This window comes from Hemicordylus capensis, chromosome 3 (assembly GCF_027244095.1).
Source record: "Hemicordylus capensis ecotype Gifberg chromosome 3, rHemCap1.1.pri, whole genome shotgun sequence".
Classification (NCBI taxonomy): Eukaryota; Metazoa; Chordata; class Lepidosauria; order Squamata; family Cordylidae; genus Hemicordylus; species Hemicordylus capensis.
Window position 1 is genome coordinate 92,608,263 of NC_069659.1, and position 27,597 is coordinate 92,635,859.

The window sequence follows — 27,597 nt, forward strand, 5'->3', positions numbered from 1 at the left end:
CATTTTTCTTTTCAATCCTGTTCCTAATGATCCCTAGCATGGAAGATACCTTTTTCATAGCTGCCATGCACCGAGTTGACATTTTCAACAAGTTGTCCACCACAACCCCAAGATCTCTCTCCTGATCTGTCACTGACAGCTCAGATCCCATCAGTGTATATGTAAAGTTGTGGGGTGGGTTGCCACAAAATGCATCACTTTATACTTGCTTACAATGAACCGCATTTGCCATTTTGTCACCCACTCCGCCAGTGTGTAGAGATCCTTTTGGAGGTCCTCACAATCTGTTTTGCATTTCACTACCCTAAATAATTTAGTGTAATCTGCAAATCTGGGCCCTTCGCTGCTTACCCCAACTTCTAGATCATTTATGAAAAAGTTAGAGCGGTGGTCCCAATACAGATCCCTGGAGGACCCAACTTGTTACTTCCCTCTATTGTGAAAACTGTCCATTTATTCATTTATACCCTCTGTTTCCTGTCCTTTAACCTGTTACTAATCCACACATGAATCTCTCCCCTTATCCCATGACTGCTAAGTCTACTCAGGAGCCTTTGGCAGGGAACTTTGTCAAAAGCTTTTTGGAAGTCCAAGTATACTATGTCAACCGGATCGCCTGTTGACACTTTCAAAGAACTCCAAAAGGTTAGTGAGGAAGACTTGCCCTTGCAGAAACCATGCTGGTTCTGTTTCAGCAAGGCCTGTTCTTCTATATGTTTAACAATTTTGCCCTTAAGTACAGTATGTTTTCCATCATTTTCCCCGGAACAGAAGTTAAGCTAAACACCAGTAGTTTCCCAGACCTGCCCCCTTTGAAAATTTGAGTCACTTAGTTACTTTCCAGTCCTCTAGTACAGAGCCTATTTGCAGGGATAGCAAGTTACATATTTTTGCTAGGAGAGTGACAATTTCACATTTGAGTTTCTTCAGAACTCTTGGGTGGATGCCATCTGGCCTTGATGATTTGTTAATTTTTTGTTTTTCAATATAGTTTAGAACATCTGCTCTTGTCACCTCAAATTGGCCCAGTTCTTCAGCCTCCAAGCCTGAAAAGCTTAGGAGTGAGTATAATATATGGTCAGTATCCTCCACTGTGAAGACAGATGCAAATAACTCACTCAGCTCCTCTGCAATCTCCTTATCGTCTTTAATAATACCTTTCATACTCTCATCATCTAAGGGTTCAACTGCCTCCCTGGGAGGTTAACTGCTTCTGATCTATTTAAAGAAGTTTCTGTTATTCCCTTTGACACTTTTAGCTATATGCTCCTCAAACTCTCTTTTTGCATCCCTTGCATTTATTTTGCCAGAATTTATGTTCTTTTCTGTTCTCTTCATTTGGTCAGGACTTCCATTTTCTAAAGGATTTCCATTTTATAGCTTCCTTGAATCTACTTGTTAGCCATACTGGAGTCCTCCTGAGCTTGGTGGCACCTTTCCTCATTCTTGGTATACATTCCAACTGAGCTTCTATTATTGTGGTTTTAAATAGGTTCCATGCATTCTGGAGTGATTTGACCCTTTAAGTTTCCTTCTTACCAGTCCCCTCATTTCTGAGAAGTTTTCTCTTCTGAAGTCTAATGCATCTGTGTTAGACTTCCTTGGCAATGCTCTACTCGCATATAAGCTGAATTGGATCACACTATGGTCACTGTTCCCACAATGGTTCTACAACTCTGCCGTCTGGCACCACGTCCTGGACATCGCTCAGAATTAAGTCCAAGGTTGCCTTCTTTCTGATAAGTTAGAGAGAAGGTGACCTTGACATCCATTAGATGCATTGTATCTAGTGTATGTCATTAATGTGACATCTATTAATATATGTCTAATGCATTGACATACATTAGAGTCTGGTATGTCAGTGAAGATGCCTGTAAATTTGGCCGTTCTGATTAGGATCTATCTATGCCAATCTCCCAACCTGCAAGTGCAACTGCTATTGTCCTGGAACTTGCCTTGCTGCTCAGGTGGAGTCCCAGTTATTAACTTTTCAGTCCCAGCGACAATGTTGGTTTGGTTTTTTTATTTGGTGGTATGTGATCTTCTAAGAAAATACTGACACATACTTATTTTTGCAGGGAAGCCATTTTAGTATGATACAAGCTATGACAGCTAGGATAAAATAAAGGATTTGAGCAGCAAAGCAGATGGGAGGGCGGAGGAGAATGGCAATCCCACAGTCAGTGCTGCACTTGACTGTTGACCTTATTAACATTTTAATTTGTGCTTTATTGACCTATAAAAATATTTCAGATGGCCATGTACTTCTCAAGGCTCACAACTCATCTCATGCACTGTTTCTGTCCATAAGAACATAGGATCAGACCCATGACCCATCCAGTCCAGCATCCTGTTTCACACAGTGGCCCACCAGATGCCTCTTAGAAGCCCACAGGCAAGAGCTGATGGCATGCCCTCTCTCCTGCTATTGCTCCCCTGTAACTGGTATTCAGAGGCATCTTGCCTCTGAGGCTGGAGGTGGCCAATAGCCACTAGACTAGTAGCCAGGACCTGTCCTGTCCTCCATGAATTTGTCTAAGCCCCTTTTCATCCAACCTAGTGGCCATCACCACATCCCATGGAAGAATTCCATAGATTAATTATGTGCGGTGTGAAAAAGTACTTCCCTATGTTAGTCCTGAAATTCCTGGCCATCATTTTCATGGGATGACCTCATGGTTCTAGTGTTGTGAGAGAGGGAGAAAATTTTCTCTATTTTCTTCATTATCTCCCACTCCGAGGGGCCACCAGGGAGAGGGAAGAATACGGCCCCCTCTCCCCTAGCTACACCCCTGTGTGGCAGAACCCGAGTCACCGCTCATCTGGGGAGAAGGCAGGCAAGCTCCTGCCTTCCTCCCAGCCCTGCAGCAAAAGTCCAGAGAATGACCTTATGGAGGGTTAATGAAGTAAAACAAAGCTGCCAACAGTATGCACACTTACCTGGGAGCAAGCCTCACTGAAGACAGTAAAGAAGCATAGGATTGAATGCATAGGATTGGATAGGGGTTGTAATTGTGTCATTTTACATGCACATGTCCTTAGTGTGTGCTCATGTTCACAATGCATGTGCACTGGGCATATCACTTTCTCATAGACAAGAGAGGAATGGGTGAGACCTCAAGATTTAAAAAGTTTCAGTTTGTGTAAATCACTGTTCTTGTATTGATGGATTTTTACTGATGGATTTCTTTGAAACAACTCAGGCAATCCTTTCCCTCTGCTTATTTTGGTGAGGCAGATTTCCTCACAGACTTCCTTGCACCCTGTCAACTAGCAGAGGAAGGAAACAATCATTCAGAACAGATCGGAGACACACACCCGCCCATTCCTCTCAGAGTTTCAAGTTGCATTCAGTTATTGTATTAAGACTGTACCCGCCTTTGTATCTTGTCTATCCATTAACTGAGTAGTTCACACACCAGTGGGCTCCAATCCATGAAACGCGGTGCCTGAATCAATCGTTTTAGTCTTCGCGCCACACAATACTCTGTTGTTTTTGTTTCTTCCCCAGTGACAGGGAAGGGAAGGGAACGGAGGAAGGGCGGGCTCCTCCCCGGGCTCTCGAAGGCCAACGCAACAGCAGCGGCAACAGCTGCCTAGCCGAGAAGCTCTTCCTCCTCTCGATGGGAGGCGGCTCTACTAGGCTGGGCCGGGCCGAAGAAAGGCAAGCTCCGCCTCCCTCCCTCGCCCAGTCAAGAGCCAGGCGTGCCCAAACCGGGGCAGCGCAGCGCATTCGCTCCAGGGCCACCAGCCGTGTCGGCGGGAAGCCAGCGTGTGTTCCGTCACCCTCACGTTCTCTCGCGCCCTGGGAGTTTTCTTACGCCTTTCCCTTCGCCTCGTCTCTTTCCGGCAACGGCTCGTTGTGCTGTGAGTCTCTCCTCCTCGCCAGAAGCTGTGCTGGGATAACGTCGCGTTGTGTGGTGTGTTTGTCTCCGGCTGCCGCGCAAGGATACCCTGGGATCCCAAAAGGCGGGCGGCAGCAGCAGCAGCAGCATTTGGGAAGCGGGTCGTCGTGACAGGACTGAGTTCCTCTTGGACTTCAGCTCGAGCGGGGTCCAGGTGAGAGTCCTTGAAGGAGGGCATCCGGACTGTGGTGGGAGAGACGTAGACGGGGGAAATACAGCTGCTGAGCGGAGGGTGACTAATGGGCCAGGACCCTCGCCCTGGGAGGCGAGCGCGCCTGGTGCTGGGGAAGTGTCCGTGGCTGTCCTTGGGCAGACTTGCTAAACCAATTGGCCCCAGTGACTGCCCGGGCAGGTGGGTGACAGGGAATTGTGGGCCATTTAGGGATAAAACAGACGCAGTTGCTCCCACGCCCCAATCATATTTTATCCGGATTTTCTAGACAGAATTTGATCCAGGTGTTGAAAGGCTGTGGGCTGGCGACTTGTATTTGTGGCTTAACAACTGCTTACATAGAAAACTGCCTTCTATCAAGTGGACCAATAATGGTCCATTTAGCTCAGTGTTGTCTACATCGATTGGCAACAGTTTTCTAAGGTTTCAGGTCTACAAAGGTCTTTCCCTGCCCTACCTGGAGATGGCAGGACTTGGACCTGGCACCTTCAGTGTGCCAGTCATGTGATTTTACGACTGAGCGGTGGGTCTACTCCAAGAGGGCCAGTTCAGATATGAATCTTCTGCTCTTACATGTAATTCGATGTTCTCCCCTCTCTTGTGTTGGCAGCGTTGCCTGCTGTTGTGCATGATATAGCCTCACTGAGTATGGAAGCAGCTGTTTGCCTAGGGAGTAACAGGTCTCTGCACTTTCTCTGTAAATGGCTTTGGAGTTCAAGTGATAATTTGAATTTTGGCCTCTGCTGCCTGTAAACGATGACTTTGGTGGAGGGAAAATACAACTGTGTTGGAATTGGTGGTAGGAATCTGTTCTTCAAGTATTTTTTAATGTCATATTTGTTTTATTGGAGATTGAGAATTGCTTCTAAACATGTTTTTTTTTGGGGGGGAGGGGTTGAATGATGATCCTGAAGTCAAATAGGATATTTTCATTTCTATTTGTATATGTCATTTGACTTCCCATGAGAGTCAGTGAAGGACTAGAGGTGCATAAAAGGATACAAGTAACTATGGTTGACATCCTATGACTAAATCTACTATAGGAAGCCATGTTGAAATTAATAATCCCATAGATCACTCCCTGAGTAGTACTCTTGAGAAATCTAGTCAAGATGTTAGTCTGTGTTTTTAAACACTTCTTGTGGGGTTTCCTAGTGTTAAGTCCTAACTTAGACTACTAGAGTTTTCCAACACTTACTAACTGCAGAATATCTTGGTTTGGTTATTGCTTAGGTTTTTGTTTTTTTGTAAAAGGTTCATATGCACAAAGCTTTTGTGGCACTAAAACCTCACCAATTTACTATAGAAATTAATCCTTGTAATGCTGTTAACCAATGTGTAAATGGTGCTTATCCTGAAAACCAATTGTCTTGGGTTTTTAAAACATCTTTTCTCAAGAGGCATGTCTAACTGCACATCTTGCAATTATCTTGCAAGCCTTGTGTGGGTGAATAGGTCATTTGCTTGCAAAGTGAAGTATTGCATATGTGCTGCATCATTATTTATTAGGTTCACTAGCTAGGATTTTAAACTTGCTTGTAAGACACTAACATGCAGTATGAGAAACTCCTATATCTGGCAGGAGCAATATAGGAAGGTGCTGAAAAGCATCATCTCGTACTGCACAGGAGAAGGCAATGGTAAACCACTCCTGTGTTCTACCAAGAAACCCACATGGCTCTGTGGTCGTCAGGAGTCGACACAGACTTGATAGCACAGTTGCACTGGAAAGGGCTAGAGGATCGATTTATTGGTGATAAATTGATAGGTTTAGCCTTGTGGTAGGTTGTATTTTTTTTTAAAATGCATGGTTTATTATGGGAAAGTCATATCTGATAGTAACTGGAATGTTGGGACAAGAATGTATGTTCATAGGTATGAGGAAGTTAACCAGATCTTGGAAGCATTTGTTAATGAATACTCAGTCCTGTTTTGGCATCAGCCCCATGTTAGTGATTGAGAATGCTCAGCTAGCTTGATGGTTTGTAGTAAAGTAAGTAGCTGTCTCAGTGGAGGAATCTGCCATGAGGCCTTGTCTCATGGAGCTGTTGACCACTATAAACATAAAATAGCCCCTTCTATCATGACCAGAGGGATGTTTTACCTCTCTTAATGGGGAATAATGATTCCTTTTCATCTCACTGTTCATTTTGTGGTAACTTCAGTGGTTTGGTACATATCTGGAAGTCATACTTGTATACTAATATTTGTGCCAAAAAAAAAGAAAGGTTGTCCAACTTTCCCCCCTCTTCAAACTTCAGTTTTTAAATAGTGAGTATTCATATGTAAAGGATTTCATATCTTACAATTGGCCTTCATGCATTATCTGCAAAATGAGCAGATAAACTTGGAAGAAAAGTGACTGTTTAGTTACTCATCAGTTTAAATATTTAAACTGACTAAACTGGAAGAAACCTCTACTAATTGACCAGTGAGTCCTTGTATTCCATGTGATGTATCTAAAGGAATGCATTCAAAACTGAAGATATGTGGTATCTAGTTTTAATATAAAATGAAGTTATGATCATTTGCAGAAAGTCCAAAGGCTAGATAACTCCCTTACACTCTTGGGGCCAAACAAAACTATTCTCTTGAGGCTAAGAAGGAATTAGCGGTTGAAATATTCCTTTTGAAAGAGCTGTGTCAGTATAATAGAAAAATAGTGGTATTTTAGAACTAGGATGAGAGAGTGCCAGAATTCCCGAAAACATACAGAACACAGATGTTACCCTCTTAAAATGCATATAAATATATATACACACACACAGAGAGAGAATTTGACACCTTTCATATTTGAATAGTTTAGTTATAAACTAGATTTAAAAAAATTCTTCATCTTAATAGCTCTTTATATTTTCAGTCATTTGGATTTCAATTAACAGTGTTATAGTGCTAAAAGAGGTTGCCATTTTTATTCTCAGGGATTCCAAACAACCAAAAAACATGTGGGGCAGGGGAAAGCTAAATAATCTCTTTGTTCTCTTATACCAGGGGGAATCTTGCAACTTAAATTTAAAAATATACTTTGACTGAATATTGCTTTAAAATGAACAGCAGTCTGGTTTGTTTGATAGCTGATAACTAAGGCTTTCTTTGGAAATAGTACTTGCTAATGGGTACACAGTATTACAGACTGGGAAGATAAGAGTTAAACCAATGTTGTGCCAAAGTATTTCGATAAATCATATGTGTTCATGGTGACTCTGTCATTGAGAAAAACTGAACAGCACCCTATAAACCTGTTCTATAGCCTTTGCTTGAGCCTCACATATTGAGTAAACGTCTTCAGTTCTTATCACGGTTCCATCAAATATAATAATTCTAAGAATTTGTCAGGAAACTCATATTGTACTATTGCCAGTACTTTTAAAATCCTCACACTACTGTTTCCCCCTACTTCAATGGAGTCCTTAAACACTATCTTTTAAAGGGTTGGTAAAATAGGAAAATACGTGCCTTATCTCAGGGATATAGAACAAGGAGGGACAAATTGAACAAGGGTGGGGGACAAATCTCCCTGCACCCTGGAGGGAGGGAGGCCCACTGGCCAGGTGACAGCTTGCTCTTTGTGCTTCCTCTTTCTCTGAAGAAGAAAGAGGGGTCAGGGGCCCACTTCCACTCCTTGTCTCGGGGCCTACTCCAAGCTTGCTACACCCCTGCCTAGTCTGAAAAATTGTGTTGATTGATGCAAGGGGTGAGCAGCCTAAGCAAATTCCTAGGGCCCAGATTCTCTGTAGACCTAACGGGATGAATTTAGGGGGAAATGCAACACTGCCTAAGATTGGCCTTGCAACAAGAATAGTTAACCCTACCAAAGATAAGAAGCCTGGCTAGAGTGTTAGCTGAAGATGTTATAGAGTGTGAATTGGTGGAAGCAAATCAGAATTGGATATGTCTTGATTCCTTGACTTTGGTTCATCCTCTCACACCCCACCCTTTTAGATTATGTTGGCCTGGTGGTATTATTGGAGTGGGTGAGGGTGAGGTTGGCATTTGGGAGGGTGTAGATAGAACCACAGAATATATCTCATGTAAGGCTTGCACAAATCTGGAATAAGATCCAATTAAAAACAAAATCCCAACCCTAAAGCAAATGTGATAAAGTGATGATCTTTAATATGCTTGTGTGGAAACAAATTTCACTAAGGAACAGTAGGATTTACTATGGAGTAAATATGTGTGTAGAATAAGCTCTTGATTACAGTTATGTCATTACTTTCCCAAACAATTCTTGGATGCCCTTTCAGTATTTTCCAGGCCATTTGCTTCATATATTGGCTGCATTATCTTATGTACAAAAACAGGACAGTGTTTAAACAAAAAGACTTTAGGATTGAATACATTAGTATGGTTGAAACAAAACTTATGTTTCTGTTTGGACATTGCTGTGAAATTGCCCTTGCTCTTAAGGAGTTGCTGGAAATAGTCCTTTAAGGCCCATGCATACTTGCATTTTTTCAGTTGCCTAATGATTTATGGTGAATAGTATCAACTTTAGATATCAATACTATTTAATTAACTACTTTTCAGTTCAGTTTGAGTATTGCAGAGAATATAGGCTACATTTCCTCTATCAAAAACTCAAGTATGTAGTACACCGCTCTGGGCTCCTTGGAGGAAGAGCGGTATATAAATGTAAAAAGAAATAAAATAATAAATACGGTAAACAATTAGTTGAAAGAATTGGTCATTCTGTGCACATACAGAGTCAAGCCACATGTTACATTAGTTGTGGTATTGCTTGTTTTTTCTTGTGTTTATACAAGAGCTTTGGAAGTGATTGAACATGGGGGTGCTTATTTTATATTTACTACATTTCTATACCGTCCCATCCAAATGCTCTGAGCTGTGCCTTAATCCTTTGTCCCTGCTGTGGACCTGAGGCCCCCCACCCCCCTCTTGACTTCTATTTGCCTCGAGCAAAGTTCCCATTGGTGTCAAAGTCCTCCTCCGCTGATGTTGTAGTTCTCATCCAGATTGCCCTCCCCCACAGCTCCTGTTTAGGCAAAAAAGAGGAAGGATTTGAGGCTGCCCGGACTGTGGTTTGGTCCGTGGTCCAGCAAATTGGTTCAGTCCAGTGGTTCAAGGTGGCACCAGGGGGGTGACAAGCAGCACCATTAAAAATAAAGATTCTGGTCCTTACCAGCATGACCACCACTCCAGGCAGCTTCCTACTGTGACTGCACTCCCCCACCACAGCAGCCCACAGATGGTGGTGGCGTGGTTCCCTCACTCACCTGGCCTCTACACATGCATGGAGGCCAGGTGAGCAACTGCCATGTGTGGGCTGCTGGGAGTGCTGCTGCATTAGGAAGCTTCCTGGAGCAGTGGACACGCTGGTAAGGACCAGTGTCTTTACTTTTAAAGGTGGTGTTCTCCCCCCCCCCACCCCCCAAACAACAACAACAAACCCACCAGCTCACACTGTGGACCGGTTTGTGGTTCAGCCAAACCAAACTGAACAGTGGACTGGTCAAAATTCAGACCAGACTTGGAACTGTTGTCTGGGCACATCTCTATTTTTGGTCCAAAGACAGATTTATTTAATGTAATGCAAACAAGCCAAAACAGCTTTCTATTTGATCAGTAGATACATAAAAAACATCAGAATGAGGCCATTGTAGGCAGCCCTTGCCCAAACTACTGCATCTACCAGGGTAGATTTGATTTAAATCAAACTGATTTAAATCACGATTTAAATCACTAGCAGGGTGGATAAAAATCAATGATTTTTTTAAAAAAATCAAAAAAATCCGATTTAAATAAAAAAAATCCAATTTTTTTTATTTAAAAAAAATCATTGATTTTTATCCACCCTGCTAGTGATTTAAATCGTGATTTAAATCAGTTTGATTTAAATCAAATCCACCCTGATTCAAACTGAGGCTTAGTCATATTAAAGTAGTTAAATGACAGATAAAACAGAAGGTGCACTGGACACTTTCCCCATCCTGGGCTCATTTAGGGTGCAGGAGACCTGACAGTACGCCTGCTGGTGCTAACTTGGCTAAGTCTGGATTTTGCTAGGATGTCTTTCATTCATGTTGGCTAGATATTGATATTTCACCCACTTTTTAAAAAGCAGTTCCTATCTAGTCATAGTAAACTAACTTAACTTATAAGTGAAAATATAGCTAGACCATACACAGTTGGATAGATCCCAAGTAATGAAAGATCCTGAAAATCATTGACCAGGATTCAAAGAGCTACTTCAGCCTTAGGTGAGCCTAGTGATATTGAACTTTTGAATGACAGAACCTCCCCGCCTCCCACCACCCCTCTCCACACCACGATGTTGCGAACAGCTTCACTTAAAATAAATAAATAAAAATACATGAAGACATTGAGTTGGGGGTTAGTGTTGAAGAACTAGTCACACAGTTCCTTAGATCCAGGTCCTTGAGTTGAAAGGTGCCATTGCTATAACTATATATATAACTATATAAGAGCCAGAATGGTGTAGTGGTTAGTGCTGGACTAGGACCGGGGAGACCCAAGTTCAAATCCCCCATTCAGCCATGAAACTAGCTGGGTGACTCTGGGCCAGTCACTTCTTTCTCAGCCTAACCTACTTCGCAGGGTTGTTGTGAAAGAGAAACCTAAGTATGTAGTACATCGCTCTGGGCTACTTGGAGGAAGAGTGAGATATAAATGTAAAATAATAATAACTGTTGCATCCTGGCTGTCTCTCCTGAATGAAGGAGCTCTGTGACATGTATAATCTTTCTGTATGCCACAATAGAGGGAAATGTTTAGGTATAAACTGAGAATTGCTGCTTATTGTTTCTGTGAAAAAATGGTTCTTATGCATTCTGTTTCCATTTTTAGATGAGTGACTTTGGAATTGAGAACATGGATCAAGTAGCACCTGTATGCAACGCGTACAGAGGACTGCTCAAGGTGAGTTGTGGGGTTGGGGGGACATGTTCCCAATAACAGGAAGTTTAATCCTTACTCAGGGTATATCTTTTGTATGTATTTCTATACAATAGTATTTGTATATGGCATAGACAGCATATAGCTGAAAATCTGTTCCAAATATAACTAAACTTTCCAGTGCCAGTGCAATGAAAACTATTGGCTCACTGAACTAAATGGAGATAAAAGTACAAATAAGCTTGTATTGTCTCTTTTTAATGGAAGCCATTTATATTAGAAAAAGAAATAATATTTAAAAGAAATTGGTTTCTAGTTTGCTTTGTAACTTGAAAATCAAATATGGGCTGGTCATCTTGGTAAGAGAGGTGTATTAAAAAATAAAGACATATCCAGCTTGTTAAAGAGTGCTACATGAAGATCTCAAACAGCATTTTGATATGCAGTTGATTTTTTTTACATAAAATATTAGTGTTTATCTTAAAAAGTTGATCTTAACTGTTGTTATATGCTTTGCTCAATCCTTTGATAGCAACTAATGTCCTAAAATACTGCCATTGATAGATTACAAGTCACACAAGCAACCTTATTGAATCTGTTTGTTGATGTTGCCTGAAATCAAACGTTTTCAGGGAATTTCTGTCAGAATATCATAACAGAAATTGAGCGATTTATGTCTGGTATCTGGTAATCTGGTAAGAATCTGTAAAGGCCTTATATTATTTCCACTTACTCATAGCCAGCCAAATAATATAAATGTAAGCCTTGTGACAGATGGTTAACCTGGACTGTGTTATCCACTGGTAGACCAGGTACAAAGTACATTAGAGGCATAACAGTTGGCACATAGTAGGCTGCAGGGCACAGTTCTACGGCTGTGTGGCTGTTCCCAGTCCTTCAGGATTTGTGTACTATTTTCCACTATTCTGTAGTAACTGGCATAGAAATTTGACTACTTGGGCCAATTATTGCTCATGTGACTAGCCGACTTTATTCTGCGTAGGGCTTTAAACATACTTGTAATACTGTTTAGTTTCATGTTTTAAAGATGCCTAATAATGTTTGAAGTACAGTGTGCCTTTTACTCATGCTTCTGCGACTGCATTTTTTCCTTTGACTCAGTATAAGAATCATTTAGTTACACAAAACACAGGAGTTTCCAAATTATGCTGAAAGTTCTTGGCCTTTCCCCTAGGTATTGGTGATGACTCAAATCTTTTATCTATTAACATTGAAAGAATTTTTTGTTAGAAGGCCAGACAGCTGGCTTATTATTAACAGTTTCATTTATACAACAAAGAGCTCAAGTGAGTTCTTCAAGCTGAATTTCCTTATTGGAGTAATGTCTACATGAACAGCTTCTTTATTCTAGACTAAATCACATTGACTAAAATGACAGTCGGCTCTTCTTGGACTAAAACTAACCATTAGAAGCAGATATCTAAGAGTGACTGTTCTTTCCATCAGATTCTCTACTCTGTGACATGCTTTCTTGAATAAAAGGGTGAAATTAGTAGCAACCCACTAGAAAACATACCCTAAATTGGCACCAAAACCTCTTGAAATAATAGATAGATAAAATGGGTGAATTTAAAAAGTCCAAAAAAGGAGATGCAATACAATCTATATGGGGGAAGTGTGGTACGTCTCAACTGAAAGTCAAACCTCATTATTCTTGGAAATGTGTCATCATAACACATCAACAAATGAACCACTTTCTTGGTGTGAATGAAGACATTTCAGTAGATTAAAAAAACAACAACCCTCAAGCACAATCTGAAGTGGACTGTAACTATAATCCTTTCTCTCAGGCTTCCTTTATTGTGACTGTCACACAGACTGCAGTGTTATATTGTCCTATAGTGCATGGGGAAGGGGTATACTTAATTTCTGTTCATTAAACAGAGTTTCCTACATATTAAGTAGGATGGTGCTAGAGATGTTAATACATAGTTACAAAATTTGTGTGAGAGCTTTTTAAAATTATTCTAATAACTATTAGGAGCCATACTTATTCACTTAATGCATTTATGTCCCAACTTTCCACTCCAAACTAAGTACTCGGGCTGGCTTACACTATAGGAAAAGATAGACAACAAGAATAAGAACCATCACACACAAGGCAAGCCAAATGCTTGCCTAAACAGGAATATTAGTTAATATCATAAATGCATCACTGAGGGAGGGTAGGGTGCCTCCTTGTCTGAAGGAGGCAATGTTTAGACCACTCCTTAAGAAGAATACCCTGGACCCCTTAGCGATGGATAGTTACCGGGCAATCTCCCTTGGGCAATGTGATCAAGAGGGTGGTGGCTGACCAGCTCCAGGCAGTTTTGTAGGAAACTGGTTATCTAGACCTATTTCAAACTGGCTTTAGAACTGGCTATGGGGTTGAGACAGCCTTGGTTGGCCTGATGGATGACCTTTACTGAGGAACTGACGGAGTGTGCTGGTCCTTCTGGATCTCTCGGTGGCGTTTGATACCATCGACCATGGTATCCTTCTGGATCCTGGGGGCACTGCTTTGCAGTGGTTCTGATCCTATCTCTCGGGTAGATTCCTGATGGTGGAGCTTGTTGACAGTTGCTCCTCAAAATGGGAGCTGTTATATGGAGTCCCTCAGGGCTCCATTCTGTCACCAATGCTTTTTAATATCTACATGAAAATGCTGGGTGAGATCATCAGGAGATTTGGTGCTGGGTGTTATCAGTATGCTGATGACACCCAAATCTACTTCTCCTTGCCATCTTCAGGAAATGGCACTCATTCTCTAAATGCCTGCCTACAGGTAGTAATGGGCTGGATGAGGGATAACAAATTGAAGCTGAATCCAAGCAAGATGGAGGTGCTCATTGTGGGAGCAGAATCTGAGGGATGAGTTAGATCTTCCTGTGCTGGATGGGGTAACACTCCCCAAGAAGGAGCAGGGGTACAGCTTGGTACTACTCCTGGACCCAGCTTTACCTTGGGTTCTCAGGTGGAGACCATGGCCAGGAGTGCTTTCTATCAGCTGCACCCATTCCTTGAAGAGGATGACCTCAAAACAGTGGTGCATCAGCTTGTGTAACCTCCCAGCTTGGCTATTGCAATGCTCTTTACGTGGGGCTGCCTTTGTACATAGTTCGGAAACTTCAGTTAGTTCAAAATGCGGCAGCCAGATTGGTCTCTGGGGCAACCCAGAGAGACCATATTATGCCTGTCTTGAAACAGTTACACTGGCTGCCAATAGGTTTCTGGGCAAAATACAAAGTGCTGGTTATTACCTTTAAAGCCCTGAACTGCTTAGGTCTGAGAGAATGCCTTCTTCTGCATGATCCCCACTGCACGTTAAGGTCATCTAAGGAGGTCTGTCTCCAGTTACCACCAGTTTGTCTGGTGGAAACTCAGAGGCAGGCCTTCTCTGTAGCTGCTTCTGGGCTGTGGAATGCACTCTCAGCAGAAATTCGTAATTTGAGTTCATTATTGTCCTTCATGAGAGCCCTTAAAACCTATCTGTTTGGTCTGGCCTTCCAGGGTTTTTAAACTATTGTAAACTGTTTTAAAGGGTTGGCCTGGTTTTCCAGGGTTTTTAGCTGTTTGAATGTTAAATAGGTTTTATTCTGTTTTTATAGTTTTGATTTTAGTTAACTGGTTTTAATTGTTTTTATCCTGTGGTAAACCACCCTGAGTCATTTTGGAAGGGTGGTATATTAATTAAATAAATAAATATATATTCCTAAATTGGAGATGGAAAACCAAGAGATGGGGCCAAGTTAATCTCATGAGGAAGGGTATATAAGAAGTCCCTTTTGGTTTCTACCAACCAGAATCTCAGTTGGCAATAGACAGGCAGGATCATATGGAAGCGTGGTGATGGTTCCTAAGGCATCTTGGCCCCAAGTCTTTGAGGGTATTACATGTTGTTAAAATGGAACCTACCCTAAGGCAAATGAATAACTAACTATAAAAGCCATCATAGTGTAGTGGCTAGAGTGCTGGACTAGGACTGGGGAGACCCGAGTTCAAATCCCCATTCATCCATGATACTAGCTGGGTGACTCTGGGCCAGTCACTTTTCTCTCAGCCTAACCTACTTAACAGGGTTGTTGTGAGGAGAAACCTAAGCATGTAGTACACTGCTCTGGGCTCCTTGGAGGAAGAGCGGGATATATAATGTATAAATAAATAAATAAATAAAACCTCAAAACCTTACCATCTAAATACACAAAAGTGAAGATTAGACTTCACTGAGGCTCCAAGAGCATCCCTCAATGCTTCCTCCCCTTCTGAATGGGCTTTAATAATGATTAGGGATGTGCACAGAACCACGGAGGCGTGGTCCGGCACTGGGGGGAGTGTTGCTTTAAGGGCGGGGGGGTAGTACTTACCCCTCCGGCGCTCAACTTTAAGGAAACGTTTTTGGGGCGGCAGGGTTCCTCCCTGCTGCCCCTGTCCCCATCGTTGTCTGCAAAACTCTGAGCAAGTAGAAGCTGGCACCACGGATGTGCTTGTTGCTGCCGGCGGCGCGCGCGCCAGTGGCGACAACGGGTGCACACACGCTGCAACAGGCACTCTACTTGCTCAGAGTTTTGCAGACAACGATGGGGGCGGGGAAAAAGTCGAGCACTGGAGGGGGAAGAGCAGTGGGAGGGGTAAGTACTACCCCCCGGCCCTTAAAGCGACACTCCCCCCCCCCACCGGACCGCTCAAATTCCGGACCAGTTCAGAGGCCTTTTGCATGGCTCCGGACCGGTTCGGGCACACCACTAATAATGATATGTATCAGACACAGTCTGCTGGCATTAAATCAGTGAGTACTCATGGAAATAATTCCATTGTGTTTCAGGAAATGCAAGGGTGTTCTGTATATTTCTTTTAAAAACTGCATGAGGATGATTGATTGAGTGCTGTCAAGTTGGTGTTGACTCTTAGCGACCACATAGATAGATTCTAGGCTTGTGCCCGAAACGTATTGGAGGCCATTGTAAAGGCCTCCAAAACATTTCGGCGCTGAGGTGGGATTCGGTGCTTCGGCACCGGCAGGGGTAGTACTTTAAGGGCGGGGGAGGGTGTACACACACCCCCACCGCGTTTGCCCCGCCGGCACTCTGCAAATTTCAAGCCCCTTGGGGCGGCAGCGTTCCTCCCTGCTGCCCCGTTCCCCCCGTCGGCTGGAAGTGGCTGGAAGTTGTGAGCGCGCGTGCGCCCGCCCATCTGCCGTGCGCGCGCCTGCACGATGGATGTACGCTCGCAACTTCCGGCCGACGGGGGGAACGGGGCGGCAGGGAGGAACACTGCCGCCCCGAGGGTCTTGAAATTTGCAGAGCGCCAGCGGGGGAAACGTGGTGGGGGGGTGAGTACACCCTCCCCCACCCTTAAAGTACTACCCCCGCCAGTGCCGAAGACCATTCGGGCACATCCCTAATAGATTCTCTCCTGGATTATCTGTCTTTAACATGGCCTTTAAAGTCTCTCAGTGGTGCATTCAGTGCTGTCGTAATCAAGTCCATCCACCTTGCTGCTGGTCGTCCTTCTCTTTCCTTCAACTTTTCCCAGCATTATGGACTTCTCAAGGGAGAGAATAAGGATAACTACCCTGCACAATACCCCTCCAATTACAACACTACAAATAGAAATAGCTAAAATTAATAATGATGGTCTGTTATCTTTCGTTTTTCCAAAAGCTAGTTGTCTCCTAGCATCACAAAGACATGACTGAGATACTGTAATCTGACAGACTACTTTTTCCCACTTACTTACAAATATATTGGTTACAGTCAAGCATTTGACACAGTAACTACTTCTGAATCATCCACAATTCAAACAGTATTGCATACAAGAGGAACCAGTCTGTAAATAAGAATACCAAAAGCTTTGTTAATGCAACATTTCTGTTGCATTGTTAAATGCATCATATACTCCAGGACATAATGATTTGTACCTGAAGAGGCTTTTTAACTTCCAATATTTACATCTGAACTGCAGCAGAGGTCTTGGTAAAGCAGAAAACAAGAGAAACATCAATCACTTTTCTGTATCCAGGAGAAAAATCATTATCTGGGAATAAAAATCTATTATTCTATAATGCAAGTGTTAAGATTCTTGGAAAAATGATTAATATGGGTGTTCTACTGTGCTAGTTGATTACAACAGCGATGAATGCACCACTGAGAGACCTTAAAGGCCTAGCGTAAGACAGGTCATCCTGGAGAGACTCTCTCTATGTGGTCGCTAAGAGTCGACACCGACTTGACAACACTACATCATCATCATCACTGTGCTTTAACTAGACAAAATTCAGAACATCTAACCTAAGGGGTGCCTTGCTTAGCTTGGAAGCTATGGATTAAACATAGTTCTATTGCAAGATACTAAAGTTGCTTTGAATCTAATAAAATGCCTACATTTCACTCCTTTTTCTTTCTTACATTTTTGTTTTTCAGCGGCAACCTGCATTTGATAGCTTTGAAGGTGCAAACTCTTTATTTACTGGATACTTTCCCTCGTTAAATGAAGACCAGACACTTCAGGAAGTGCCAACAGGCCTTGATTCTATTTCTTATGGTAAATATTAGTTTCAGAAATGTAGCACTTATTCTAGTTTATAGATATACTGAAAAGGTTGGAATCTCTAGTAACCTGCATGAGGGGATGTAGTCTGTAGGGAACTTCTTCTGCACTTGATGAATGGAGTGGCGTCAGAGCACACTTGTTCCTCATGGGCAGCTCCTGTTCATTTCAGTAGGGCTTATACAGGAAATATGTTGGCTGGTCACAGAAATATTGTGAAATATTACATTATTGGCTGGTCAAGAGATAAGTTGGTAGCCAGATGGGTATCTGGCTCTTGGGTATGGATCTGGGTCTCCAAATCCAGTCTACTGGGTTTCAGTAGATGAAATTGCACACATTGGCTTCCTCCACTGAAAGTAATGGGAAAGCCATTCCACAAAAAGGAGCTACATGAGTGCATTGGAACTGCCATGCCTTGAATCAGGACATGGCTCATCTAGTTCAACTGATAATTAATACCATATTTTACTCTGGTTATGTTTGATGCCACTTGCAGTGGCATATAGGAGCTATTTAGAAAAGTACTCGGAAGTTAGTTCATCAGAGCCCTGCTTCAGGCTAAACTGTTCTCATCATAATAGTGCTGTATACTTGCCAAATCAATGAGAATGCAGAAAATGATAGTTTAAAAAAATAATTGAAATTGTGTATAGCAAAGGCCAATCTGTTCTTGCATAACATCAAGTTTGTGTTCAGATCATTAAGATCAATTGTATCCGAAAGAAATGCAGAAATAAAGAACAAGTTGGGCACTATCTAAATATTCCATTTCGGTTGCAAAGACAGGTTTGGACACATCCTCACATCTTTTTCTATAAACATTGATGTTTAGAAAAGTCCCATAGAGGAGACTTGGAATTGGAAGCTGCTTGGGTGTGCACACAAACAACTTGATTTATATAACCTACATTGTGCTAGTAAATAAACTGAGGCCGTGTTTGATAATATAAAGCTAGAAAGAATGTATAAGCCTTCTTTGCATTAGGAAGGAAGGGTAATGTGACTTCACCTACTCAGTGAGTTTCATTTGGTGTAGTGGGGGAATCCTTGGGTTTCCATCTTCTGTTAAACATATTATTCAATGACTGGTTTATGCAAATAATTCTGCTACTGTGACCATGGTTGCTTTTCAGTTCTTCTTGGTGTTGAAGTTACTTGTCACTTCTGAAGCTACACCAACAAATTCTGTACAACATGCAGCTTGGCTTTTGGATTGGCTTGGTCGAAAATGTCTTACTTGTCTTGCTTTAGTTCTTATAAAAACTAGAGATTTTAAATACTTCTCCTGTTCCTTTTTGTAAAAGTAGCAAGAATGGACTTTTACCTTCTCTTGTGATCCCAAACATTTAAACTCTTCTGCCTTTCAGAATCAAACAGCTGTGAACTGCCTCTTTTAACCCCCTGTAGTAAGGCTGTGATGAGTCAGGCCTTAAAAGCAACTTTCAGCGGTTTCACAAAGGAGCAGCACAGATTGGGCATTCCACATAGTAAGTATTTTCTTTACAGTGCACAAGATTATGCTGTTTAGTCAGTCTCTCTCTCTCTCTCTCTCAAATCGTTTTAGAATATCAATGGACAAAATGACACTCTTTGTCATGTGGCATTTTCATCCTAAATGGTACTGCTTGCAGGTACATTTCAAGTTGTGTCTAAATGACTATTTTTAGGATTGTAGCCTTGCAGCACAATCCTATGCAAGTTGGCTCATAAGTCAGTCCTCCTGTGTTCAGTGACAAGAGCCAGTAAATATATGTGTGCTTTAGCTAAAAGATAACAGGATGGGGTTTTGAAAAATAGTGTTAATTTGTCCTTTCCCCTGCAGATCCATGGCAATGGACACAGCATCAGGTATACCAGTGGCTTCTCTGGGCTACCAATGAATTTACTTTGGCAAATGTCAACTTTGAGAAGTTTGCCATGAATGGCCAGGAATTATGCAACTTGGGAAAGGAGCACTTCTTGGAATTGGCACCAGATTATGTGGGTGACATTCTGTGGGAACACTTGGATCAGATGATAAAAGGTAAATAAGCAAAAGCCAAGTAATGGTTTCATATATGTGATACAGGTAGTAAAGAAAGAAATAAGCTTCAAAAACTGTTAGAAAATATCAGGGTAAATGCTAGACTCTTTTGTTAAGCATTATTCAAAGGTACTGGGTTATGTATGTCTGGGTTGTTGTAATGATTAATACAATCAATTCTGTTGTTTATAAAATAGTGTAATAGTGTAATATTTAATAGTGTAAATAAAACCACTATTTTGTGGGAAATAGTTTGCTATGTTTGCAAGAAACCTATGTATCCTTAAAAAGCATGATCCAGCCTCAGTTCAAGAACTTTTAGTTCCTCTTTATTTAAATGGAAGAGTTTAAATATACTGAATTCTGTCTCCCATCTTTAAATCAAAGGGACTTAAAATCATTCATAGGGATGTGCCTGAATGTTCTTTGGTGCCAGTGGGGGTAGTTCTTTAAGGGCAGGGGAGGGTGCACTCACCCCTCCCGCCTCATTTCGCCCACCAGCGTTCTGTTATTTTTAAGCCCCTCAGGGTGACAACGTTCCTCCCTGCCACCCTGTTTCCCCCATCGGCTGGAAGTAGCAAGTGCACATGCAGCTGTTGCGTGTGTGCGCACGCGCACTTGCTACTTCGGGCCGATAGGGGGAACGGGGCGGCAGGGAGGAACGCTGCCGCCCCGAGGGGCTCAAAAATAACAGAGTGCCAGCGGGGGAAATGCGGCAGGAGGGGTGAGTGCACCCTCCCCCACCCTTAAAGAACTACCCCCACTGGTGCCAAAGCACCAAAACGGCTTATGGAGCCGAAACATTTCGGAGGCCTTTATAATGGCCTCCAAAACGTTTCAGGCACATCCCTAATCATTTTTGTTAGATGGTTAGGTTCTTGTCCATTAAATATGTACTCATGTAACAGACAGTTTCACCAATCTCAATCAAAAATGTGTTAGAATGACTCATTTGTGTGATATGAGCTGCATTTTGTCTTTAACGCATTAAAATAAATGTTCCTGTCCAGAAGTGTGTAAAGTACTGCTTGCTCTACTTTCAGACAATGAAGCAAAGCCACATAATCAGTATATGGAAAACTCCCATCTCACCTCATCTCCACACTGGGTTAACAACTCCTCCTCATTGGGTAAGTATCATTAATTAGGCTAATTGCACTTGTTAAAAGCTAGAGTTGCTGACTTTCCTTCTGATGTTGGTGAATCCCCAGTTTTATACTTGTATTGTACAGAGTGAGTGTGTGTGTAAATAAAATATACACGTGTGCACACTCAGAACTGTGTGTCCACACAAATTCAGCAAGTCTTCAAAAATACTTCTTGTTAATCAGATTTACTGAATCAAGTTTTCAGATAATATAGGGTTTTTTGTTCTTGTTTTAACCAGGAATGGGCAGTAGAATGAAATAAATGGAAGAGACAGCATGAATAAGCTTTTAAACACTTCTTCAAGTCCATGAAAGCTAGAAACTTAAAGTGGGGAGGGGAGCAGAGATTCAAAAAGCAGAATGTGTTCTGTGCAATAACTCGACAAATGGCATGGAATACACATATCCTTGTACATGTCTCTTATAGTTGCATGAGGTTTTTTATTTACTTGTGCTGACTACAGTGTAAGAAATAACAAACTATATATAAACTTTAAAAAAAAAACCTCAAGAAGTTCAATATTGGATACATCTGATCACTAAACTTGCAGCCAAACAGATCTGGATGTATTGACTTAAACTAATAAAATACATTGGGTTGTATCCAAAGAGTTGTGTCTAGATTGCTTATTGATTTCAATACTAACTTCTTTGGATACAACTCAGTACTTGGTTTTTGGTATTTTAAGTTAGTGGGAGGCAAAATCAAAACACCAGCTCCAATGTGTGCTCTGAAGCTTGTGCAAATGACTAGAGACAAATGTTGGATCATGGAGACTGACAATAAGCTGTCAACTCCTAACACCATTGGTCTCTTCACAAAAGCAAGAAAGAGCACCAGATTAAATCTGTATTCTTATCTGGTGTATTAAAAGAACTACACATTAATAGTTTTCTAAGGGCCTCAGTAGTCTTCAGAAATCAGTGGCTTTGTGTGGGGACAGGTGGAAAGATTTTGGATGTCAGTGGAATTTACTCCATTGGTTGTCATGAATTCGGGACTAGGGTACATAGAGCAGATAGCCAGGGTTCTGCTGAAACATTTTTAGGGTCATCTGTGAGTTACTGTGCTTGAGAGATGGTACTATTCAATGGTCTTACAACAGGGACTTTAATAAAAAAAACAAATATACACTTGTTTTTCAGGTATTAATATTGAACAAGCACAGTACTGCGCTCAAGTGCCCAGCTATCCTAAAATGCTCAGCTATCAAAAAACCAGCCTTCTGGGAGACATGTGTCGGACACCTGCTGGACCAAATCTAGTTACCCCAAAACAGGAATTTCAGATGTTTCCTAAAGCACAGCTAGAAACTGTCAATATAAACTACTGCTCCATAAATCAAGACTTCACAAGAAACAACCTTAACTTGCTGTTGGATAACTCGGGTAAGACTTACAGTATCCTGTCCATGTGTATACCCTGAGTAGTCTATGGGGGTGGGGAGTTAGGATATAGCCAAGTCCTAGAGCCAAACTCCACAGTACAATAAAGCTGCTAATGTGCTCAAGTGATACATAGTCAAATATCCCAAGTTCTGGTGGTTCTTTTTAACCTTTTCTTTTTGGTTCAACAGTCTACCTCACTCCTTCCTTTAATTAATTAATTAATTAATTAATTTAATTAATTAATTAAACTAATATGCCACCTAGTATAAAAATCTCTAGGCGGTTTTAAAGCTCTGTATAATTGATAGTTTGCTTGATGCATTTCAAGCGAGCCCACTTCTGTCTGTACACATCTTGCATTCAGATTTCAGTGTAAATTACAAATGTTTTATAAAATTGAAACTCGGTGATCTGCTAATGAGAAAACCTTGGAATTAGGCTAGTATTCTTACTCTCCAAAACATCACAGAACAGACTTAAAATGAAGGACTAATAACTTCTAGTTGTATGCAGCCTCAGTGATGTGTGTTCTTGGTAGTGTAGGAAAGCCTAATTAGTCTAATCTTAATGGATATAAGAAACTGAAGTAAAAATTGAATTTGAGTCCATAGTCTCTCTGCCTTGCTTGTAACACTACACAAATTTAGAATCCAGTTCATTTCAGCTGTACTATTAATATTTTAAAAATAAGTAAAGTCTTGCATTATTTAAGTGGGTTTTCTTCCCCACTTTTAAGGTAAACCTAGAGAGCATGATTCAGGTGACAGTGGCACAGAAAGCTATGAAGGCTCAGATTCACTGCTACAGTCCTGGAACAGCCAGTCTTCCTTGGTGGATGTTCAACGTGTGCCATCTTATGAGAGTTTTGAAGATGATTGCAGCCAATCCTTGTGTCTGAACAAACCCACAATGTCCTTTAAGGACTACATTCAAGAAAGGAGTGACCCTGTGGAACAAGGGAAACCAGTTATACCAGCAGCAATTCTAGCAGGGTTTACTGGCAAGTATTATATCTTTTCTTTTTGTCTGTAGGACTCTTTCTCTCCCTGCCTCTCTTCTTTCACTGATTGCCTAATGCTCCATGAAGGTGCAAGGCCATTTGAGTAAAAGCTACAGCAAAGGAAAGCTCTTATTGGGTATGGTAGGATCACATCCAATTTGTTTGGACTTCAAATATTGCATTATTGCCAGATAAGGGTTTATTAAAGCAATATGTTGCATCCTATTCTGTGCACATGACCAAACATGCAGGCAGGGCGGAAGGCTGGTGAGGAGGCAGGCTCCTTTTTCCCTGCACATGAGCAACTGCCATTTAAAGGCTCTGCCACTTGCTGTGGCATACAACTGGAGCCTCAGCAAGCGGCAGAGCAGGAGCCAGAAGAAAAACTTCTCTGGCATCCCTCAATGCACCCCACCAGGAATGCAGTACATTGAGGGATCCTCCCTCAGCTGGGCGCTCTTGCCACCCTGCTCTGGGTGTGCATGGGCTGCATGCAGCCCACCACACACCCCCAAATTTTATATCAAATTCTGAGAGTTAGTCCCTTACACATGAAACTACTCATGATTATAACCTCTGTTAACTGAGCAAAGAGGCACCTTTCAAACTGGCATATTTAGCAGACGGTAAGCTACTGTCGCTATTCAGCCCAGCATGGCGTCTCTTCAGTGGCTGTTTACTTATGTCTCTCTTTAGTTTCAAGTCCCATTGGGACAGAGAACAATCTTCTCACTCTTCTATGTGAACTGATATGAGAATACTTTTGTTGAAAAGGAATGTTAAAATATCATTATTTAATATTTATCTTTTATCTTGTTAACAGGTAGTGGACCTATACAATTGTGGCAATTCCTTCTAGAGCTTCTAACTGACAAATCTTGTCAGTCTTTCATTAGCTGGACTGGAGATGGATGGGAGTTTAAATTAGCTGACCCAGATGAGGTTAGTAGTTTTGTTGTCATGAATAAAAAGGGCTTGGGGACTATTTATAGTACAACAAAGGAGGAGGTTGGGCTTCAAAAGTGTGTATACACACACACACACACACACACACACACACACACACACACACACACACAGAGAGATATATATATAACTGCTCTATCTAATAAGAACTACAAACTGAAATCTAACTATTTAAAAACCAGACTAAAAAAGTCAGAAGGCCAGCTTGAAAAACAAAATACAGAGAAGCTATTCTGATGATCACTAGAAACCGGGCTAAAGGAGACCAGCCTGGTTTCTAGTAAGCATCAGAACCACTGGCTCGCAGGTGAGCCCAGAGGTTCTACAGCAGCTAGCCTGCCTAATTCCCCCTCTCCTTAAACCAGTTTAATGGAGCAAATGCTCCATTAACATGGTTTTCTTGATAGTGTGATGCCATGGCATGACTTTCCGCTGTGGCGGCTCATGAGGAGACCCCCGACCGGGAGGCACCTACAAGCCTCCCAGCCTCGGGGGGGGGGTCCTCCCCAGAATGCCCCCTGGGACTTCCAGGGGCTGGGCGGCCCCCAATCCCCTCAACCCCAACAGGCTCCGTGACTGAGCCGGCAGTTGTGTGGGTGGCCAATCTGGCCGCCCAGGGCAAGTGCTCAGCTCATGTGCAGGGAGAGCAGGCTAAGCCTGTTCTCCTCACACACCACCTTGAGGTACTTCACTTTGATCACATGAAGAGCCTCAAGAGTCTTAAAAGTCTTCTCTGGAAAACCAGTAATGTTGTCAGTTCTCGATTTTCTGCAGGGAGCACATTCCACAGTTTAGGACCAACTGTGGAGGAACCTCTGATCCCAAGCTACCACCAGATGAACTTCACTCTATATATGCTGGTATATAGAGTGAAGATCCATTTTAAATGTAGTCTTATTTAGAATAACTGAACCAGCATAGAAACAATGCTCCTTGAAAACACCAAAGCTTTCTGTTAAGCATCAGGTTGTCATGATTAAAATGTTTACATCTGTAGACACTCTTTAGAACAAACATTAAATTTTTTAGAGTTCTTTTTGGATGTATAAGGTTTGTCACGACTTGAAGTTTCATCTTCTACCTAAAAAATATTTTGTAACTCATAACACTTTATATGCCAGAGATTTCATTCTGCCTTAGCAGTTCAGATTCCTTTAAGGAATCATTTCTTTCTGCATTTCCCTTTCATATTAATATTGCAATTTTTAATCCTTGTTGGGCTCCAGTGAACTTTGCTCATATAACTGCTAGTGATTCAAGCTGATATGTATGAAATGAGCTAAAATGACTCTACTGCAAAATACTTAAAATACACAGTTAATCAGCAGTTGACTAAAATATTTATAATGAAATTAATTGCCATTTCTGCTTTGCCTTAAGGTTGCACGACGATGGGGCAGGAGGAAAAACAAGCCCAAAATGAACTATGAGAAGCTGAGCCGTGGTCTGCGCTATTATTATGACAAGAACATAATTCACAAGACATCAGGGAAACGTTATGTATACCGTTTTGTATGTGACCTACAGAATCTGTTGGGATATACGGCAGAGGAGCTTCATGCCATGTTAGGAGTGCAGCCGGACACAGAAGACTGAGGGTTGCAATCTTGTATAAACATTGGCCAAGAATACAAGAACACATGAATTGGGGCCCTCTTGCAGCAGTCGTTGGCTTTATCTTCTGACTGTTTGGAGTGGTGCGATGTTAAGAACCTTAAAGAAGTGACTTTGTAACCAGGGGAAGTGGAAGGAAAGAGAAGTGGCCTTATTTCATCAGGCACAATGACTTCAGATCTTGCTGTATCAGTCCTTCTGAGTAGCTAGCGTGGAGGTCAGCACGGTTCCCAGCTGTAACCTGGAGATATGAAATTGCTCCAGGGTTCAGTGTTCTGGTTATTTATACTGCCTGTAATTAAGGGTGTTACCCATTCCAAAGGCTGATAGCCATCAGAAGTTCTAGCTCAAAAACCCCTAAAATAACTACCTTGCAGATTCTACATGGCACGACATGTCTGACTAAAAGAGACAAGGTTAGATGTCCTTTATTTTAACGCAGGTGGTGAGGTGGATTTGCATTGGGCATTCTCTCAAAGTATGTCCTTATTCTCTTATATACACACACAAACAAGTTGCATAGCCAGAGTCTCCTGTCAGAACCTGCTGGAGCAATGGCAGAGAGTCCTCACAAGAAGGGAACGATCATACCATTTCAAAAGTCTGTATATTGGGGGCGGGGGAGAGAGGTGTGTGTGTGTGTTTGCGTGTGTGCTCATTAATGATTCTCTGGCAACATAATGCTCCTATTTAATAGATATTGTGTGTTGTAACTTAAGCTAATGTAAGTGTCTGAAAGAGGAGGCAAGTGGTTTCACCATGGAGTGGCAGCACCTACCACATCCTTCAAGGGGGAGTTGATAAGACACATGATATGTGCCTTTTGGTTGTGCATATGGTATGATCCAGGGCTGACAGACTGCAGTCTGGGGCATTAAGGCTCTCCTTTGACTCCTCCTCCAACTGAAATTAATGTTTAAAAAATATATTTATTGATGACATCTCTTCTATGCATGTCCTTTTAAAAAACAGTTTATATATAATGCTTTTTTCTCTTTCGGTTGACTGCTGCCCTCCCCTGTAGTGAATTACACTGATCAAAATATGAATTCTATTTTTGAAATAATTCTGACTCCTTTTCAGTGATCAGGAGAAAGCTATGTAGCAGCTATTTTTACTGCAAAAACAAAAAACAAAGAAAAAACCACACACCTTCACTGGAAACATGTAATTTGTAAGAAAACTATTTTTTATCTGAGATTGATGTAAACTTAAATGTATAATGTGAGGTTTTTTTAAAAAATGTTGTAATAAAACCTCTTGAACCTGTAACTGTGTCCCTTTGCTTAGTTTCCCCTGTTCATACAACTATCTTCAGACATAGTCCTTGCTTTGTTGGCACACATCTAAACTTCTGATAAGCCACATGATTTGATAGTCTCTTCCATCTCAATGCCAATAAAGGCTGGGTATGCACTGATTTCTCATGGATGCAGGAACTCTCTTGTGCACAAGAAGCTCTGCCCTCTACAAGGTGACTCCTTTTCAATGGAGACAGCTGGTACACCAGAGTATAACTTGCTTAGGTGTATCTCCTGTCTCCATTTAAACTGTGTATGCATCAAAGGCACGCGTTAAACAACTGCAAAAGTCAATGAAAGCTTCTTATCTACAGGACTCTTCAGGTTCATGAAATTCCTCAAGATCTCTGCTAACCCTAAAATACTAGGATGGTCCTGGGTTCTCTCCTCCCAGAAAAGAGTCTCTAACTGGTCTTTACTTTTAGAATATTTCCTGGAGTATAAAAACTATTGTGGGAATTAATAATAATAAATAAAATACTGCAAAACTTTACTATGGGACCTGTCAGATTCAAGAAAGGGCCTCAGATTCCACAGTCTGTATGTGTGTACAAACATAGTTGGAGATTATTTGGGGGCTTTTTAATCCTAAAATCTGGTTGCAGATACACCTTATAGCTTAACGCCACTCCTGAGCTTCACAGTACTCAC

General features: G+C 41.7%; 1 protein-coding gene across 2 annotated transcripts; it reads left to right on the forward strand.

The window, feature by feature from the left end:
• Positions 1 to 3,557: 3,557 nt before the first annotated feature.
• On the forward strand, positions 3,558 to 26,917 carry ETS2 (ETS proto-oncogene 2, transcription factor). 2 transcript variants are annotated; one of them, XM_053311932.1, is made up of 10 exons: positions 3,558 to 3,867; positions 10,906 to 10,977; positions 17,376 to 17,496; positions 18,873 to 18,992; positions 19,328 to 19,528; positions 20,572 to 20,658; positions 21,823 to 22,065; positions 22,802 to 23,069; positions 23,893 to 24,007; positions 25,412 to 26,917. In XM_053311932.1, exons 2-10 carry the CDS (start codon positions 10,906 to 10,908, stop codon positions 25,625 to 25,627), a joined length of 1,443 nt encoding a protein of 480 aa, XP_053167907.1. In that variant the 5' UTR covers positions 3,558 to 3,867; the 3' UTR covers positions 25,628 to 26,917. The 2 variants fall into 2 exon arrangements, with proteins under 2 accessions (XP_053167907.1, XP_053167906.1); XM_053311931.1 differs by having other exon boundaries at positions 3,559 to 4,059.
• The last annotated feature ends 680 nt before the right edge of the window (positions 26,918 to 27,597 follow it).